The sequence below is a fragment of the Clytia hemisphaerica genome, unplaced genomic scaffold, assembly GCF_902728285.1.
Source record: "Clytia hemisphaerica strain Z4C2 unplaced genomic scaffold, Clytia hemisphaerica genome assembly, whole genome shotgun sequence".
Classification (NCBI taxonomy): domain Eukaryota; kingdom Metazoa; phylum Cnidaria; class Hydrozoa; order Leptothecata; family Clytiidae; genus Clytia; species Clytia hemisphaerica.
Window position 1 is genome coordinate 608,734 of NW_027103417.1, and position 18,352 is coordinate 627,085.

Consider the following 18,352-nt stretch of genomic DNA (forward strand, 5'->3'; position numbering starts at 1 on the left):
ATTAGCGCGCTGTCAGCACCTCGAACTGACTACCCTATTCTCCTCACATGGCATGGGTTGACCCGGGCGAAGGTTCATTCACTTGCCAAGTGAACTGCTGCGAATGGGAATTGAACCACAGTCGCCTGTGCAGCAACTAAGGTCAATGATCAATATGTCAGATCTAACAAAACTAATAAAGGCACTGTCATCATTGACAATAAAACAAAGAATTTTCTGTCAAGATCCTTTAGCTTAAGTGCAGCATAATAGGGTACAAAGTCCCCATATGTGTTTCCCATTATTTGTATGAAGAGTTGATCACAAGTGTTTCAGGACCCTGCCGGTGCACCCGACAGTCGGGTGCTGTTGTCGGGTGTTTGAAGTTAGAAATTTAAACACCCGACAGTCGGGTGCACTTTAGTCGGGTGCTACTTAAACATACTACTAAACCATATACTTTTCTGAAAGCCTATGATCAGGGCTACATGATGAGCTGGTCGTCGTTTTAATTTTCTACTGTCATTAATAATGCTGACGTCATCGAAATCGCCATTTTTTGGACTTTTTTTTATCTTGGGCGCTTTTAACAGCACCTGACATGTAACAAAGTTAGGAATTTTAGCACCCGACTGTTGGGTGAGCGTGCGTGTTTTTGCAAATTTCAGCACCCGACAAAACACCCGACAGAACCCGACTGTCGGGTGCACCGGCATGGTCCTGGTGTTTGTGTTTCAAGCAGTATTCCAACAAAGCTATATTTTGGTTTGTACAGAAATTTTTCCTGCTCAAATCAAAACAAGAAAGTGGTCAATCTCACTAAAGCAAAACATTGCGGCCATGGCATTTCCCTGGGTAAAAATTCTGGTCACGTGATTATCCGTGATTTTAGACCAATGAAAGCGCTTCATTTCCCTGGATTAAAGTTGTGTCTACACTAACACGCAGGAAATAGCAAGAAAAAGAGAAAAAACTGGGGGTCAAATTAAATTTTTCTCCCTTCTTGCAGCAAACATAAAAGACTTTAAGAGGCCATTTATTTAAGAAAGGGATGTTACATCATCAATAAATTATGTAAGTAAAGTGATATTTTAAGTAACTACCGTCAACTGCTCTAACATTCTGAGAAATCCTTCTAATTGCAGGCTTAACTTCCGCGGGCGTAAATTTGTAAATTCGCGCTTATCATAGTCCGCCCGAGTCCACCCATGTGCAATTGCACGCTTAATTTTCTGCCCTGCTTGAAGAAACCTTAAGTAATATAGTGGGGCTAACTTTTTTTTTAAACGGATGGAACCGTGGTCAAACGGACAAAAACTGATTTTTGAATTGGAATCTTCTAAAAATTTTGCGTAAAATTGACCAAGCATTCCAGATTTTTTTCTGAGAAAAGTGTTTTCATTTCTTTTCTAATAACTTGTAAATGATGTATCTCAATGTAAGCAATGATTATAACAGTGTAGCTCTAAACCTCTAAAACAGCATCTAATAACATGAAAACCAGAATATGATTCTTCAATGGGAATCAAAACTATAAAGTGCACTTACAAACATCAATATATTAGATCTAACAAAATTAATAACGGCACTGTCATCATTGATAATAAAACAAAAGATTTTCTGTCAAGAGTCTTGTTAAACATTCCAACAACTTCCATCGAAATGATCTGTTACAGCTGAGTCTACCATTTTTAACACGGTCCGAGGATTGAGCCGAGAACGCTCACAGACCGCTCGCAGACCTCTTGCAGAACTCCCGCACGGGTGAAAAATTAAATTTGTCGATCATTTTCTCAAGCAAAGAGTACGTGAAGCGATTCTAGCTTTACGATGGCGCCTCGGATCATCAGTGGATAGTATTCAATTATCATTATCCTTTTATTTTAATTTCTAGAACTTTTGCAAAAAAAAGGAAAAATAGAAAAGTTGTATTTTTTACTGCTCTATTCACATACTGAATTTGAAAGATCTTCTATGTGGCGTTTTTTTGCAAACTGCAAAAAACCGATTTTTATCCCGCTTTTCCGGGACTTCAGCTTAAGTGCTGGCGTGCAGCATAGATAGGGTGCAAAGTCCAAATATGTGTTTCCCGTAATTTTTGTATGAAGAGTTAGGTCCACACTGTATAATACTGATTCATGGCTTGGCAGCAGGTTTTAGGTGCCCCCTAAGAATTCAGGTGACCCCAAAGATTTAGGTAACCCCTGGTTGCCAAATATTTTTGGTGACCCCTAAGCCAATGACACGTCAAATTCTTTCGAAAATCCTTCTCAAACTATCAAACAAATACAACAGTTAGTTTAGCTTATTGCTAAATAGAATAAATGCCCTAAAAAATTAGAGATAAGTTAAGTACTGAAGGTTACTGCCAGATTATCAAGTCAGGATGCAGATCCCTTGCCGACAGATTTTTTTATCTAAGTAAATGCCAAATGATTAAAGAATTTTTACAGATCAGTGCCGTAGGAAGCATTTTCATATTAGGGGGCTGAAGTTTAGTGATACAGCGAGGGCCAACCATGGTTTGGCCCGAGGGGGAAAATTTTGAAAATTTGAGCTCTAGATTGCTTGAAAATGCATTCAAAGCATGCACTTGGGGCCATTTGTTTCTTACCTCAAAACTTCCACTTTTGCCATCTTTCCCCCAAATGCCACCATCGTGTGAAACAAATGGAAACCGTGTTAAAAATGTCAAAATCTACCATTTTGCGAACTCTTAGTTACGTCAATAATGGCCGCATAAATTATGTCGGAAATATAAACAAACTAACAAGAAAACGAAAGTGAAACGCATCGTAATTATGCATTCGATTATTGCCGCCATTTACAATAACATTCTTCCACTTTTGACCCAGAATGCAGAAACAAATCAATGCGAATTTCTTTTTGCTTGGAAAAGCTTGGCAAACTTCCACTTTTGACACAAAGAACACAAATGACCAATGTAAATTGAGGTGGTAAAAATGTAAGTATTTTTTAACACTTTTGAACACATTTTCATGAAACAAATGGGAAAAAGGTGGCATAAGTGGCATAAGTGGCATAAATGATGCTGAAACAAATGGACCCCTTATAAGACAATTATATATGACAAATTCAAAAAGAAAAACTTTGCAAAATAACCATTTTTGAAAAAATTATTGGGGTTATAGTCCCCCTTGCCCCCCCCCATGCTACGGCACTGCAGATAATATATTAGATACCAAATTGTCAGTTTTTGAGCATTGCTTAGATTAAAATATAAGTTGAGAAATGCCAACCTATGGTCTGGTAGGCTGCTTATAATTCAATCACCAAACATAGAATGTAGCCCCCAGGTCCATCTGAAAAAATTTAGGTGACCCCTAACATGGTTAGTCCCCCCTAGCCACAGGCTAAAATCAGGTACCAATCGCTGCTCGACCTTTTAGCCCACCCCCCCCTGCGGCCAGGGGGGGGTTCCAGCCATGTGATTTAGATTATTTGGAACATGAAATCGATAGGTAAAAACACTTTTAAAAACCTTACAATTTGATAGCCGTGCAATTACCCGTTTAAATCTTGGAATTTTAAGCGTGCAATTAGAAGGATTTCTCAGACTGTCTACCTTAAGTGGATAAATTTTCGCGTGGATTAATTTTCGCGATTTTTGCGTATTTTGGCCATTTTCGCGAAATTTTGTCCACGCGAAATTTTGTCCACGCGAAAAATTTAAAATTATGATTTTTGCCAAAACCCCTAGGAAAATGAAAGAAATTAGGTGAAAAAGAGACTGATTCGCGAAATTTAGTCCACGCGAAAATTTTAGATTTTCGATTCGCGAAAAAAAGTCCACGCGAAAATTTATCCACTTAATAACTTGGGACTATCTGACATGGGACTATGAGACGGCAATTCAGCCACCATTTCACTGAACCTCCAAAGTCATTTTATTTGAGTTAATGAATGGCGTGTTTAAAAATACACGATTTCTCTTTCGATTTTACAGTAAGTGAAAATAGAGACCAGATATATATGCAACAGTCCCATGTTCTCTCGCCTTTGAAATTTCGAATTTTGGTGAAAACTTTTGCCCTCAGAAAATCCTGGTCGGTTTGCGTAAAAGTGGACACGGGGACGGTTTGACCCACAGGAATTATAAGAGTGCTTCAATTTGTGGGTTTTTTGTTTTTATAGGTTGCTGTTAATATACAAAATCTCACTGTAAATTTTTTTCACCAGAATTTGTACCAATCTGGAAATATCGCGTTACGTACGGGACATTTTACGTTACGTACGGGACGGTTTAGAGAAAATTCCAATTTTAAAGCTCTAATTGTAACATACTCCTTTGTTGTGTGGCATCTTTTGTTGGATGATCCAATGAAGGATAGGTTGAAGTAAAATATTTTGCCTTGTTTTTATTTATAAGTGCTAGTGGGAGAAATGGGCAGAGATTTTACTTCACGGTCGAGCTTTTATGTCCCGTACGTAACAGTTTGGTTGAATGAACTGGTATTATCTTTTGTCAAACCATTATGACAAATAAATTGCATAGATTTGTTCATTGATATATGTGGGTCATAACTAAAATTTCAAATTTGCTGTAAAAACCATAGAAAAAAAGATATTTTAACTGATTCGAGCCTGATTGGAGATGGTTCTACGTGAATGTCCCGTACGTAACACCTATAAAATTAGGCATATCTCGCTGAAAATTTGGTTTCAAACTTCTTCTTTTTTAAGTTTTTTGTAAGTTTTCCACACCTCTGTCTAAAAATAATTGCAAAATTCTCTGGGTCTACATGGTTTTTCCAAAAAACTGCTTAGAAATAAAATGTGTCCCGTACGTAACTTTGTCCCGTACGTAACAGCAAAATTTCTATTAAATACCCAGTCGTTTCTAAGACTATATTTTAGTGTTTGCTTCCAATTTTATTGAAAATATGATGGCTGTTATCAATCACCTACCTTCAAGACAACTTTTTTCAGTCAGTTGAGTGATTGAGAGGGTCATTGATAGCTGTGAGGGAGTAATACAATTCAATAGGTTGCAATATAGAGTCCAGTCTATATCTGTGGCGTGACTCGCTAAACGTAACCTGAGATTTCACTGAAACCCTTTTAGTTTTTTGTCTAGCTGTTTCTCTGACTTCTTAAGTTATTGGTTTGAAATTTTAGCTGGTCCTTTTTCATGATATATATAGAGCCTCTATAGATGCGAGGAAGTGTATGTAGTATTTTGAAAGTTTGTCCCGTACGTAACAACAAGAACTTATAATTATAGGCAAACTAGTAACATATTTATTTGAGGCTAGATTAATGCTATAACATAAACAAATTTCGATAAATCTCATGTTTGTTTTTTTAGAGTAGAATAAAACAGATAATAATGAAACCAGTCAATCAACGAGTAAGAGAGCATCGGCAGCGTATGAAAGATTCATTGGGAGGTGAAGTATTTAAAGAGATGGAAAGAAAAAGGATAGAGAAGATCAGGGAAAAGCAGAAAAAACAACGATTTAAAAATGATGAGGCAAAAGAGGAGTATCGCAAGAAAGAAAGAGAGAGGAAGAGATTACAACGGGCCAGAAAAAGAGTAAGCGGGGAACAAGCATCTGAGACAATTTTACAAAGAAATAAACTAATTGGCAAGAAAAAGAGAAAGCGTAATTCTGAAAGTATGAGAAAAGAACGAGACACTTTACAAATTAAAGTTAAGCTCACATACAATGAGAACAGAAGGCTGAAAAGACAGTTGGCAAGCAATAATAAGAATGAAACCAGTCAGCCTGCAACCCCAGAGTCTGTGAACCTTGATGCATTAGTCATGAACAGTGTATCACCTCATGGCAAACGACGCGCCCTTCAAAGATTAGCCTTGAGCAATCCTCCATTAAAAGTCAGGTCTGCATTACGTCTTGATAAGGTGGAAAGTAGGCTCAAAGCCAAAGAAGACACCCGATCCCTTCTTCACGAGAAGGTTATAAATTTTATGAATCAGGACATTAACTCTGTTGTTGTTCCTGATGAAAAGAAAAGTCACAAAAATCTGCGATACAGATTGTCTTCAATAAAAACTCTGTGGCATAAGTTTGAAGCGGAAAATGATGACGAGGAAATTTCCTATGCTCAATTCTGGCGCTATGTTCCAGAAAATATCATCAAGCCGAAGCCAGAGGACTGGGGTACATGCTTATGCATGACCTGCATGAACCCTGAGTTCAAGCTGTCATGCATAAAAAAAACTCTACCAAATATCAATTTACAGAAGAATAAAAGCGGTCAAATCTGTTGTCACTCATACGGATAGCAATGCTTTAATGATAAGAATCGACTGGTCAGAAAATGCAGAGCTCTTCCAAACACATCAAGAGAAGTCACAATATTATACTTCTGTCACAGTATCAATTAATACTGCTGTGCGCTATGGCCCAGATGGTGTTCAAAGCCATGCCACAATCAGTGATGCCAAATCGCATAAAGCTGAAGCCACATGGGCTTCACTCACCGAAATTTTCAAAGCTGAAGAGTTCTCCAACATTTTTACAGTTTACATAGTGTCAGATAGCCCGAGTAGCCAATACCGAAATAAAAAGAACATTTTTTTAACCAAACAATGGGCTTTGAAACACAATATAGAAGTTTATTGGATCTATACCGAATCTGGTCATGGAAAAGGACCGATGGATGGTGTTGGATCTGCTGTCAAAACCGCCATTAAAAACACACTTGCTTTTAATCCAACCTCTTGCATCAAAAACACAGAAGAATTGTTTGATCATCTTCCCATTCTACCAAAAGTTATCATTGGATCTTACAGTGAAGAAGATGTTGATGCATTCAAAGCCCTGTACCCCTCCAATATCGACGATCTGAATATAGTTGCTCCTTCATTTGGTGTTTCAAAAATTCATGAAGTCCATTTTCCTCTTGATTCAATGGAAGCTATCAACTGGAGGATGGTATCATCTGATTCGTTTACAGCAGTAAAACTCCTATCAACTAGAACTAGGTAAATATATTCGTTCAATTGATTTTATTGAAAACAGTTCTCTCTCAATTAAAAGCATTTTACTTAAAAGTTTTGAGCTCTTGTCAAATGTAAAAGAGAAATAGCTTGCATAAAATGAAAAAAAATAAAAATGAAAAAAAATTAAGAAGAAGTTTAAGGAAATTTTAAGTATGGTAATTTTTTATTATTTCGCTTTTTAGTTTTTCAATATTATCTATTTTTCCCTTACTCGATCCTTTTTCAGCACAAAGAAGAGACAAAAGAAAAGAGATGTATCTGACAATGAAGATGTTGAAGATGTTGAAGATGTTGAAGATAGTATTGACAAAGATAACGATGATGAGTCATCTAAGCATGATGAAACTGACGATGAATTTGAAGATGAAGACGAAATTGAAAACAGATTTTCGGGTAATCATGTTGAAATAATATATTATTTTGCATTGTATTTTTAATTTTGTATCATACACTTAAAGCCTAAATTAGAAATGTATCATTAAGTATACTGCTTTTAGAGACTTTTTCAAACTTATTTGCCTTTATTTTTTCAGCTATCAAAGTTAAGCAATCCATTGGTGATGAAAAAAACAAAGGAAAATTTTATTGCATCTATTATGACAAAGGTCGATATTGGGCAAGATTGATTAAAGTAAGAGTTGGGAACTGAACCGTATAATTCTTATTATTTCCTTGTGTTGTTTACCTTTAATTCTGTAAAATCACTTCCAGAAATAAAATTTCTTTTAATTTCATTTTGCATAATATATATAATACAATTGTTAACAAATGTCTTTTGAATAGTAAGTGTAACTTATAAAAAAAATTCTTTGCCAGACATGTCAATTGAGAGTGTTTGTTTGACTGATTATATATATATTCAATACGTGTACATTGCAATTTCAGGGATTTCGACATGATAGTCAGGATGAAGTTTGCTTCCAAGCAGAAGTTTTGTTCCTGGAATACAAGTCTGGCTATTGGGAATTTCCAGTCAAGAAGAAGAGTGAGATAGTCGACACAAAGTACTTCTTTGTTGGACCGTGCACTCCTTCGGAAACCAATAAACGTGGGTACCAATTCATTGAAGACCTGAAAGCAGTACAATTGTATAAAAAGATCAAATCAGTATAAATCATTGAATTCATTGAAGAGTTTTTAAAATTAAGATTTACATTTTTAGGTATATACATAGATTTCAAAAGTTCCAAGTATTTTTTATCACTTTCTAAAATTTTTAAATTATTCATTCACCAATATTATTTATTACTAAATATATTTTAAATATATTTTTTTCATTTGTAATTCATCATTTCTATAAATTTCTCATTTATAAAATAAACACGTGTTCTAATATATTCTTCTCATAATTCATTTATTTATTCAATATTTATACCTATATATTTATAGCGTATTCTTTTTCAAAGACTTGACATTGTTCAATATTTCGATTTTTACACACTTAAAAGACCATAAGCTTGAATGCTTTCTCCAATTAAGCTGCTTTTTTTTTGAAAAGGCTGGATTTGAACCGGCATCTTTTCAAGCTCAAAGCCCTTTTTTAAACTTATCTGGATTCAAATTTTATTCATAATTTTATCTGAGAGGTAGTTTTTAGTTTGTAAGATTGACTAAGTCAAACACTCAAAATTTTGTTACGTACGGGACAAAATAAAACCTTTCAGTTTGATTCCCAAAAGTGCCCTTTGATAAAGTAATAGATTTATTATTATGTCATATTTAAATTTGATAACAATTGTTAAGAATGTCAAATTATTCAAATGATTTCAATTTATCCAAAAAAAATTTATTTTTTTTATTTCAACATCTATTTCACATTAAAAGACCTTAAGCTTGAATGCTTTCTCCAATTAAGCTACTTTTTTTTTGAAAAGGCAGGATTCGAACCGGCATCTTTTCAAGCTCAAAGTCCTTTTTCAAACTTATTTCTTGCATTTTTAATTGATTCATTTGAATTAAATGCAATTTACAGACTTCCAAGCTATTTTTAAAATTTTTGTTACGTACGGGACATTTTTAGTCACCCCCAGGGGCTTTAAAAATGCTGTTTTATATTGAGGATTACTTGACCTTACAGTGTTTTATTGTTTTTTTCTCCTCATATATAGTTGTAACTATAATTTAATGAGTTTTGGTGTTCCATGTACTTCTATTTTAGAGTTTATCATAGTTAATATGGGGTAGAATAGGATTTTCCGTTAAAAAATTCATGAATATGTTGAAAATTTTTTCCTTCTGATTCGTTCTATGTGTAAAATTTTATTGGAAATTGATGGCAACCATGTAGTAGGAGTGGAAAATATCAATAAAGGGTATTCCAGGCTTTTTAGAAAAAATTTACAGTAAATTTTAATGATTGTTACGTACGGGACAATTTTTTGGATGCCTTCAACATTGAAGTAGCCGCCATTTTCTTTCAGATCAGAATCACGTAGGACTGCTTCGGGACATGAAACTTAAATCTATAAGGTAAAGAAAAAACATCATTACAATAAAAAATTCAAACAACAGAAAAAAAAATTTTTGAACCTTTTTCATGTCCACTTTTACGCAAATCGACCTCCTGTGTCGTCCGCCCCTTGTTACAGACAAATTCTGGAATGGCCCAATCGTCCTAAGTTAGAGCCGTCAGTTCCATCCACCTTCACTTCAAGATAGGCCACCATAAAATGAACTTCCTTTTATAGGATGAACCATATTCATGTGGCTTTCAGCCTAGCACTCCATCGCACTCTAGCGCACTTCAGGCTGGTTTATTATCCTTTCCGGGGATGATACATATTAATAAAAGAGTTTGAAAATTTGTCCGTTCTTCCCCCTTCGCTGGACTTCAATGGGTCTAATCCATTCCAAGGGAGTATCCTACAAAGTTTAGGACCATTGGGAACCAGCTCAGCTCAGTGCCACCTTCTTTATTTACTTTCACTTTCGCTGCTCTGGCTGCTTTCATCATCGTGTTTTATACCGCTTGCTAAAACAAATTCTGATGATGCAAAAAAAAAGAGATACCTATGTCAAGCTGAGTGTAGATGTACAAGATTTTAGGCGAGTTAAATTCTATTGAGTAACCTGGTTGTTGATAAGTTTGGACTACCAGACTTACCACCATTCATTGCAGTCTCACTGCACTGTCACAGAAAATAAACTCATAGAATATTTAAATCCAACCTGTTAGTAATTAGAGTGAGTCCCCTACTTACGGACCCGCAATTTCGAAACCAATGCAGACCACAAGGAGCCAGTAGGCCGAAATTTCCGGGGTCCAGTCTCCTATTGAAAGAGGTTGGATAAAGTATATTACCTAAAAGCATATAGCTATTTTTTGAAGGATCATAAAGCGATACAACCTTTTACCAAGTGATCGCGTACCACACCCGGTATGTAGAGTTTTCGCATAAGTTACAATCTTATTAAAATTTATTATTTTAACTAATCACAAAAGAAGATATATACAATTAAATTTTCCTGGGTGGTTACCCGTACTGTTTTTTCTATTTATACTTTTAAATATATTGCACTATAAAAAAAAAACCCAAAAAGTGGGCCACACACACAAAAAACAACCTGAAAAGACCAGAACGACAAGAAACTGAAAAGACTCGAAAGATAAAAAGTAAAATAATAATCTATAAAATGTTTTCTGGGGTGAATATTTTTCCCCGTGATCCACGTAAACACCTTACGGTTGAACGCAAAAGTGAAAAGCAAATCAATGTTCTCAATTTATTCGTCACGATTGACTGAGGAACCTTTCGCTTGTCGGCCAACAACTCGGATAGTCGTTGATAGAAACGAATGCATTCCACGCCCATTGCACCGTTAGCCGCGAAAACGATTGGTGTGAATGTTCCATTTTCGGATTGTCGAACGCGTTCTCCGTACATACGCTTCTTCTCGTTTTCGTTCGTTTTCAAGCAGTTCTCAACTTTGGAATTGATGTGTCGCTGAGCAAAAAGGTTAAAAACCCTTACGTCAAAGAATGCTCGTTGACCATGCGTCCAAAAGTTAAGTGCGCTAATATCAAGTCTTGCTTCTCTGCTTTTGTTAGCTTGATTCGGGAGATCTTCATTACCGATGGGAAGCAAGATAGGTTCTTTTCGTACGTCGACGCAAACTTCGTTTAGCAGCTTTGCTGTGATGTCACGAATCTCGTTGTGACGCAAAGTTATGAAGCCACCCTTCTTACACGAGAGGACCCTTTTACCAAGTATGAGAATAAATATCTTATCACGTAACAAGAAGCGGTATTTTTTTAAGCGAGCGAACTTTAAAAATTTCCGAAACGACGGATATATAGACACACAGACAGACAGACAACTGGCAACCTCAAGACCTCCAAAGTGTCATTTTCAAACGAAACATACAGCAATTTTAATGACAAAGGCTTAAAAAACAGGTAACAGGAAGAATCCAAATGTAAGTATGGTGTTGTTAGTTAAATCAGAACAAATTCTCCTAATCATGAAAGTGTTTGGGGCCATTTGCCATTCAAAAAGTACGTTCGTCGCCGCGCCGAACGTCGTCGAGGAGAGGGGGGGAGGGGGTCAGTAAAAAAGCAAACGAAAACAAACAGGGGGGAGGGGGCAGAGGTGCCAACTCTCACGCATTGGACGTGAGACTCACGCATTCCAACACTGTCTCACGCAATTTTTCAAAAGTTTGATTTCTCACGCATTTTTGATCCAGACGGTACTAATCGAACGCTTCGATTACGGAAGTAATCGAAGATAATCGAAGTAATCGAATGATTATTTATCGATTACTGCTTTCGATGACAGGTAATCGAACGCATTCGATTACAATAATCGAATGCATTCGATCACTGAAATTTCGTAAATTGGGTGAGTATTCGATTACCCGTTCGATTACTTTTCAATGACCCTTCGATGACGTTCGATAACCCTTTGATGACTTCGATGACCCTTCGATGACTTCGATGACGTTCGAAAACCCTTCGATGACTTTGATAACGCTTCGATGACGTTCGATAACCCTTCAATGACTTTGATTATTGAAAATTATTCGATTATCTTCGACAGTCAGCAAATCCTTGCATTTGCACGGGGTGTGCAGTTTTCCCGACCCTGTGCAATGAGCTAGAACGCGTCAGGCAAATACGTCAATTTCAACTTTAAAGTGAAAACGGGGGAAAATGAAGATGAGCGGGGCTTTCATTTTTTCTTTACGAGATTCTTCATTCGTTAATAAAGAATTGTGTCCATTGAAAAAAGATTCCACCCATTCAATCTTTTTTAATCAAGCAAAATATTTTTGGTAAATTTGAGTATTTCTAAACGCCCGCGTCTAGATCGCGCGATTTCGCTACTCGAAAAATTTGCATATGGAACCCGCCCTTACCGGCGGCTTTCTTTTATGATGATGATGAGTGAACAGCCTTGAGGATCGTTAAAATGCGATTTTCGTATTTGCGTTAGGCCGATATAGAATACTATTCAGTGATACCTAACCCTCCTAGAAATACACCCCTGCATCAGAATCATATCCATATTTTCTTCCCAAACATTAGACTTAGCTTCACTGCTAACAAAAACGACTGATCCGATTATTCCAATACTTTGAAAGTTCAAACTCAAATAAAGTTTTTACTTTTCTTTTTATTCAGGAGAAATGGATCAAATGAAGCGGAGACGATTTGTCAATATCACAATCATTACGGAGTGCTTTCACTAAACTCAAGAAGTGACTGAAAGCCTGAGACAACGTAAGTTACATTGTTGTATGTATGAAATTGAAATCTAGATCGATTTTTGTGCTTCCCATCAATTAGTGTGCGTTACTTGTTACCGTAACTTCGGAAGTTTATCCACAGACTTTTGAGCGACAATCTAGTTTCAAGCTTAACAAAATTTACCGTACCACGGATCTTCCACAGTCATAACTTCAATCTTCATTCTTTATTTAGTGTGCTGCCACCAATGTTACCGATTGTTACCATTATGAGCTGTCCAGGGAGAGCGTGTTGCTCGAGAGTCGCGAAGAAGAAAATAAGAAGCACCTTTTTTATTAAAGTTAACGATTTATAAAATAATATACGTTACGAAATAAATACAACATTAAAAAAAGTGGCCAAAAATTAAAATGAGGCCATTGATCATTACAATCAAATTAATGGAATATAGACTGTAACTTCGTTGGTCTTTCTTTTCTTTATGGGCGTTGTTTTCATTCTCTCACGCACATACCATCACATACACCACTATCTCAGTGCCGCCCCGGTGGAGCTTTTTCCTTCAGTGTGGATGAAAATTTCTATCTGATCGTAGTGGCCAGACGATTTTTGGCTAAGTTTTCTAGTGGGGCGGGAGGCTCCACCGGATCTCTGACACGAGGGTATTCTCCAGAGGGTTTCCATCATATTCTCGCTCTCGCCAATGAATGTGTATCATTATGATATTACTACAACGTTGGAAAATGTGGAAAATACACGTCTCACCTGGATATGATCACAATTGTGTTCCCATAAAAAATGAAAACTGAAATAAAAAAGAAAAAGAAGAAACGGCGAGGGAAGAATTGTTGTAATTCACCCTATCTTGACCACTGGAGAACTAAAAATAAGTATGAAGTGGCAGGATCGGGATTCTCAAACATCGTTATCTCACAATGCCCGTATTCTAAGTTTTGTATGTTCCGCATTCGAAAATCGAAAGTATGGCCGCGCGGATAAACTCCTTCGCTACAGCCTCACGCCAGCATAAGAAGGAACGATTCTTGTTTTCCAAATCAAAATACAAAGGCAATTAAGAAGGATTACCTGGTATATCTTATTGAAAGTGATTCATCTTCTTGATATCTTACTATACTAAATGAGTTTATGAAAAATGTCTGTAACGCTAGCCCAGTAACATATGTTAAGGTTTCTAAAATTTGAACGCCGCGGCTGGAAAACCTATCCACCTTCGATACAAAAAGTCTCGCGCTAAGTTTGACAAGCGTAGAAAACTCGGATTAGAGAAGACTCTACACTGCTATTTGTAAACGAAAGAAGTTCTGACGTCAATTTCATGAAAATGTACTGCGACGTCACAAAGTTTCAAATAAAAAGGTGTGGCATTTTTGAGGTACGATTTCGAAAACGCAACAAAATCCAACATTGTTGTTTGATGTATAACTTCTAACATTATTTAAAAAGGTTTCAATGTTGGTTGCATTGCATATGCGCCGGTCTTAAGCTGTCCGCATGTGAAGCCAACAAACGGAAAAACCTTCAGTGCTCAATCGCAAAGCGCGAGCCTCTCCTTCACAACTAAAGGCCGGTCTCCACTTTCGCGCGGCGTGAGCGAAAACTTTTTGACGTTTTTGTAAGGTCATTGGTCGGTTGAAAAATGAAGCAATTCCATTGGTAGAAATTGACGTAACGGATGAAAAAAGTAGAACTTCCTTCAACTTTTTTTTTGTTTGCGCGAAACTTTTTTATGACGTAATCTTTTCTTCAGGCAAAAAAGGTTAAGAAAAAAACTGTCGCCCATTTCGCGCGAAAGTGGAGACCGGCCTTAAGGCTTTTTTCTTTCCTAGAAGCAACCCTCTCACCACCTCAGACGCCTTTGGGCGTCTGCAACGACGGGTACCCTCGATAATTTTGACAGGGTCACTATGGCATTTTATAGAACACAAACTTCCGTTATCTTAAAAAGACATATCATCGAGGCTTATACAGACACAAAATTTTGACTAATGTAGAAAGTTTAGAAGTATAATTTTTGTTATTGTGTTCGGCATTTTAAGCCAAAACGATGTCAGGCATTAACCCACATTATAGTATTTTAAAGGCTTTTGATGTGCAAGCAAAACTGTTAACCGGCGTTTGCGACGACGGGAACCGTCTAGTTGATTCTAAACAAAAAGAATGGTGTTACTGTAATTGATTGTAAAACCATTGCAAAATCTTAAATTTTCCAATTTTCCACCCCAGTGTATTTGCACCGGGTTTTCATGCTATTTTCGATTTCGACCCGTTGCAAATGCAAAGTAGCGGACCCCGTGCAAATGCAAGGATTTGCATGACTGTTCAATGACCCTTCGACAATCTTTCTTCGACTACCCTATATGCTACATTCAACTTTACCGTATTACTTCGCCCGCGGCGTTTATTTAACTTTTTCGATTTTAGGAGGGGCGTTTATTTGAGGGGCGTCTATTGAATAATTTTCCTTTTATTTTAGGAGGGGCGTTTATTCGAGGGGGCGTTTATTCGAAGTAATACGGTTTATACCGTCGTTTTACATATTTCCTTTCAGTTTCCCACACTAAGAAGAAGATTCCTGTGAAAGACCAGAACTCCGGGTAGTTAAAAAACGAGCTTCGAAAAATCACCGTTGGCAACGTAAGTACGGTAATTTTTCGAAGTACAATCCAATAGTTCCCTTAACAATTAAAAGCGCCAAAGTTGTAAAATCGTGGCTTTACCCCAGCTATCTGAATTTTTGCGATTTTGGATTGTAAGGGAACTACTGTATTGTTGAACTTATAATAGGTAAGTACGATAGTTTGTTTACTGTGTTTTCGGTGGTTGTACCTGTCAATTTCCATTCTTCTCAGTCGCTCAGTCTATATACATGCCGATACTAATGTTTTTTGAGCTACCAAGTTACCTAAAACGGAAAAAAAATATTGAAACCTTATTTTGTGTAGAAGAGATACGGGTAAGAACCCAAAAATAGCTGTTGCGTTAAGTATCGAATTAAAAAGGAGTTGAAATCATATCACGGCCCTGAAATAGACAAAGATTGTGACTCAAGTTATAGTCAAAAACCCAAGAAAAATGAAAGAATCAAGTTGAAAAACTCTAGAATCAAAACTATGACTATCATCAGGTTCGAGTCGTCGCTCAGGTCAGAACGGCAGTCACGTCGCAAAGTAAGAGTAGTGCAAAGGTGCTTCACTAGAGAACGTGGAGAAGAGTGCAGGGGTTGATTCTCAGGAAATCTTTATTCTTTATCAATTTTCTGTTTAACTTCTGTGTAATTTTTACACCTTCCTTTCAACGCAAAATTAACGCGGTCAACCAGATCAGATCCCACATTCGCAGAACGGAGCACGGGTGTGTGCAGAATGATCCGTTCCCAGCAGACACACAACGTTGTTTTAACGTCCATCTAACGTTATATGGACGTTAGATAAACGTTGAAACAACGTGCCAGCTGGGTTATTAGAGTACGATTTCGCCCTACCCAGGCTCTCCCGTGTGCACAGTACAACGTACGGCCTGGTTCGATTAAAATTTTCTGTTGAAATAAACGAGGGAATAAAGAGATCGAAGCCTTCCATGACTAGTCGAAGTAATCGAATGGTAATCGAATGGTAATCGAAGTAATCTAATAAATCTTACAAACCGATAGTATATCGAATTAATCGAAGAGTAATCGAATTAATCGAAGAGTCATCGAAGGGTCATCAAACGTTCATCGAACGGTAATCGAAGAAGATGCAGATATTCTGAGGCTGGTGAGTATTCGATTATTTCAAAATTTCGGCGTAATCGATAAGTCATCATTCGATGACGTTCGATTATATTCGATTATTATCGATTACAATCGAACGTTCGGAACATTCGATTAGTACCGTCTGGTTTGATATTTGAAAGAAATTTCCCCGATTTTCCGATGATTTTCCGAATAAATTTCCCCGATTTTCTGATTTTTGGGAAAATTTTTTTCCTGATTTTCCGATTTTCGGAATAAATTTCCCTGATTTTCCGATTTTTTGGAAAAATTTTTCTGTTTTCCGAAGTCGTAAAACCGGAAAAATTGGGCTAAGATTTTGGATTTTCCTTCGAAATTTTTATCTCATGCCAAATGCAAATGAACATCTTAAGTTGGCAGGTCTGGGGGGTCAATTCGATCTGTGTACGTTCGCTTTTGCGAGGGGGGGGTGCTTGTCACAAGCGTGACTTTTAACTTATAGTCTATGAAAAATCTTTTTCTATCTATCTCCTAATTATATACATTTTTTCTTTGAATCGATAACCGCAAAGATAATTGTTAATCCCCTAAACAATTGTGTATGTTATAATTGTTTAGCAATTATTAGATAATTAGAGAGCAAAAACTTAAGGTGCGATAAGATTAAAGAATAACGCTAAAATCATATTCTTTGAACTTGCCTTGTCTAAATTCTCCAATTACAATTATATACTGTATCTTCAATGGAAAAAGTAATTTTTTTTGAAACATTTCTTTACTAAAAAGTCGGGGGGGGGGGGGTTTGAGATAAAAACCAACGTACAAAGTGGGGGGGGGGGGGGGGTACTTTAAAACGAATGTTACCAGCTTTTCTAGAGATTGGCTCAATAGTTTTTAATGATTTTTGGCACAAAGGTGCAAAATGGCAGGTTGGTGTAATTTAAGATGCACGACCTAACGATTCACGATTCGCGATCCGTGACGCATAAAGTATGCTAATTAATCCTAATAATTATCATAAAACTTAAATTATATAACATGATTCTAAAACAATGGCATAATCTTTTCTTGCTTTTGTTTACCACGCTAAATTTATGCAACAAAAAAGAAATAAGCAAGCAATGGAAGTACAAATAATTATGACCGTAAAATTTTGAAAAAAATTAATAATGTTGATAATGAAAGTTACCTTTTCAACATAATCTTACAATAGACAGAGGGTGAAAGTTTAAACAATGCTCAACCGTCAAGAAATATTTTTGCTCTCAGTTTTAACAATTATAATCGAAAAGAACATATTGGCGAACAATATGTTTTGCGCACCATAATGTACGAAACAAAAAACGGGTGCTCTATTACGAGAAAGAATTTTCTTTTGGTAAACAATTCCCCTATTGATTCAGGTTGAAAAAGAGAGAAAGTACAGAGGCTGAATGCACGTGGCTTTCACTTTCTTTTAATCTATGTACTATGACTGAATTTAAATTGAAAAGAGAAAGGGATCATAGTATAATCAGGAAAATTGCGTAAAATATAATTTGTATAATCTTACATAAATGATTTTTTTTTTAAATAAATAAAGTTTCAGCGAATGAAAGTTTGTAAATTGCCTAAATATTTTATCATGATTAGCACAATTACGCATGAATTAATCTATTTTATGCACTTTGGATCATGAATTGTGTATCATAGATTGTTAGATCGTGCATCTTAAATTACACCAACCAGCAAAATGGCAATGCCCCAGCCATTCTAATTCGCGTCAGCATAGCCGAATGCCGACGCAAATGCCGACGCAAATGCCGACGTAAATTTGACTAAAAATTGCTGACGTAAAAGTGCTTACTGTACTATAAAACCCAGAATTTTTTGCTGACGCAAATAAATCTGAATTAGAAAGGCTGCCCAAAATATGACAAAGCTTGATTTTCCCAAAATAATTTTTGGGCAAATTTGGGCA

At 36.5% G+C, this 18,352-nt stretch overlaps 1 protein-coding gene and 1 long non-coding RNA gene across 2 annotated transcripts; both read left to right on the forward strand.

The window, feature by feature from the left end:
* The first annotated feature begins 6,529 nt into the window (after positions 1 to 6,529).
* On the forward strand, positions 6,530 to 8,302 carry LOC136797688 (uncharacterized). The gene is made up of 4 exons (XM_067054274.1): positions 6,530 to 6,952; positions 7,197 to 7,363; positions 7,504 to 7,601; positions 7,856 to 8,302. The coding sequence occupies exons 1-4, from the start codon at positions 6,624 to 6,626 to the stop codon at positions 8,081 to 8,083; spliced, it is 822 nt and encodes a 273-aa protein (XP_066910375.1). The 5' UTR covers positions 6,530 to 6,623; the 3' UTR covers positions 8,084 to 8,302.
* Positions 8,303 to 11,270: 2,968 nt separating this feature from the next.
* Positions 11,271 to 13,253, forward strand: LOC136797689 (uncharacterized). The gene is made up of 3 exons (XR_010845287.1): positions 11,271 to 11,386; positions 12,594 to 12,692; positions 12,894 to 13,253. It is a non-coding gene; the product is annotated as an uncharacterized lncRNA (long non-coding RNA).
* The last annotated feature ends 5,099 nt before the right edge of the window (positions 13,254 to 18,352 follow it).

Bases quoted from the DNA above. Each gene is read 5' to 3' on its own strand.
- LOC136797688 (XM_067054274.1), top strand. From the start codon at position 6,624: ATGGATGGTGTTGGATCTGCTGTCAAAACCGCCATTAAAAACACACTT. The intron at 6,953-7,196 runs GTAAATATATTC...ATCCTTTTTCAG, and splicing joins CTCCTATCAACTAGAACTAG to CACAAAGAAGAGACAAAAGA. The intron at 7,602-7,855 runs GTAAGAGTTGGG...TTGCAATTTCAG, and splicing joins ATTGGGCAAGATTGATTAAA to GGATTTCGACATGATAGTCA.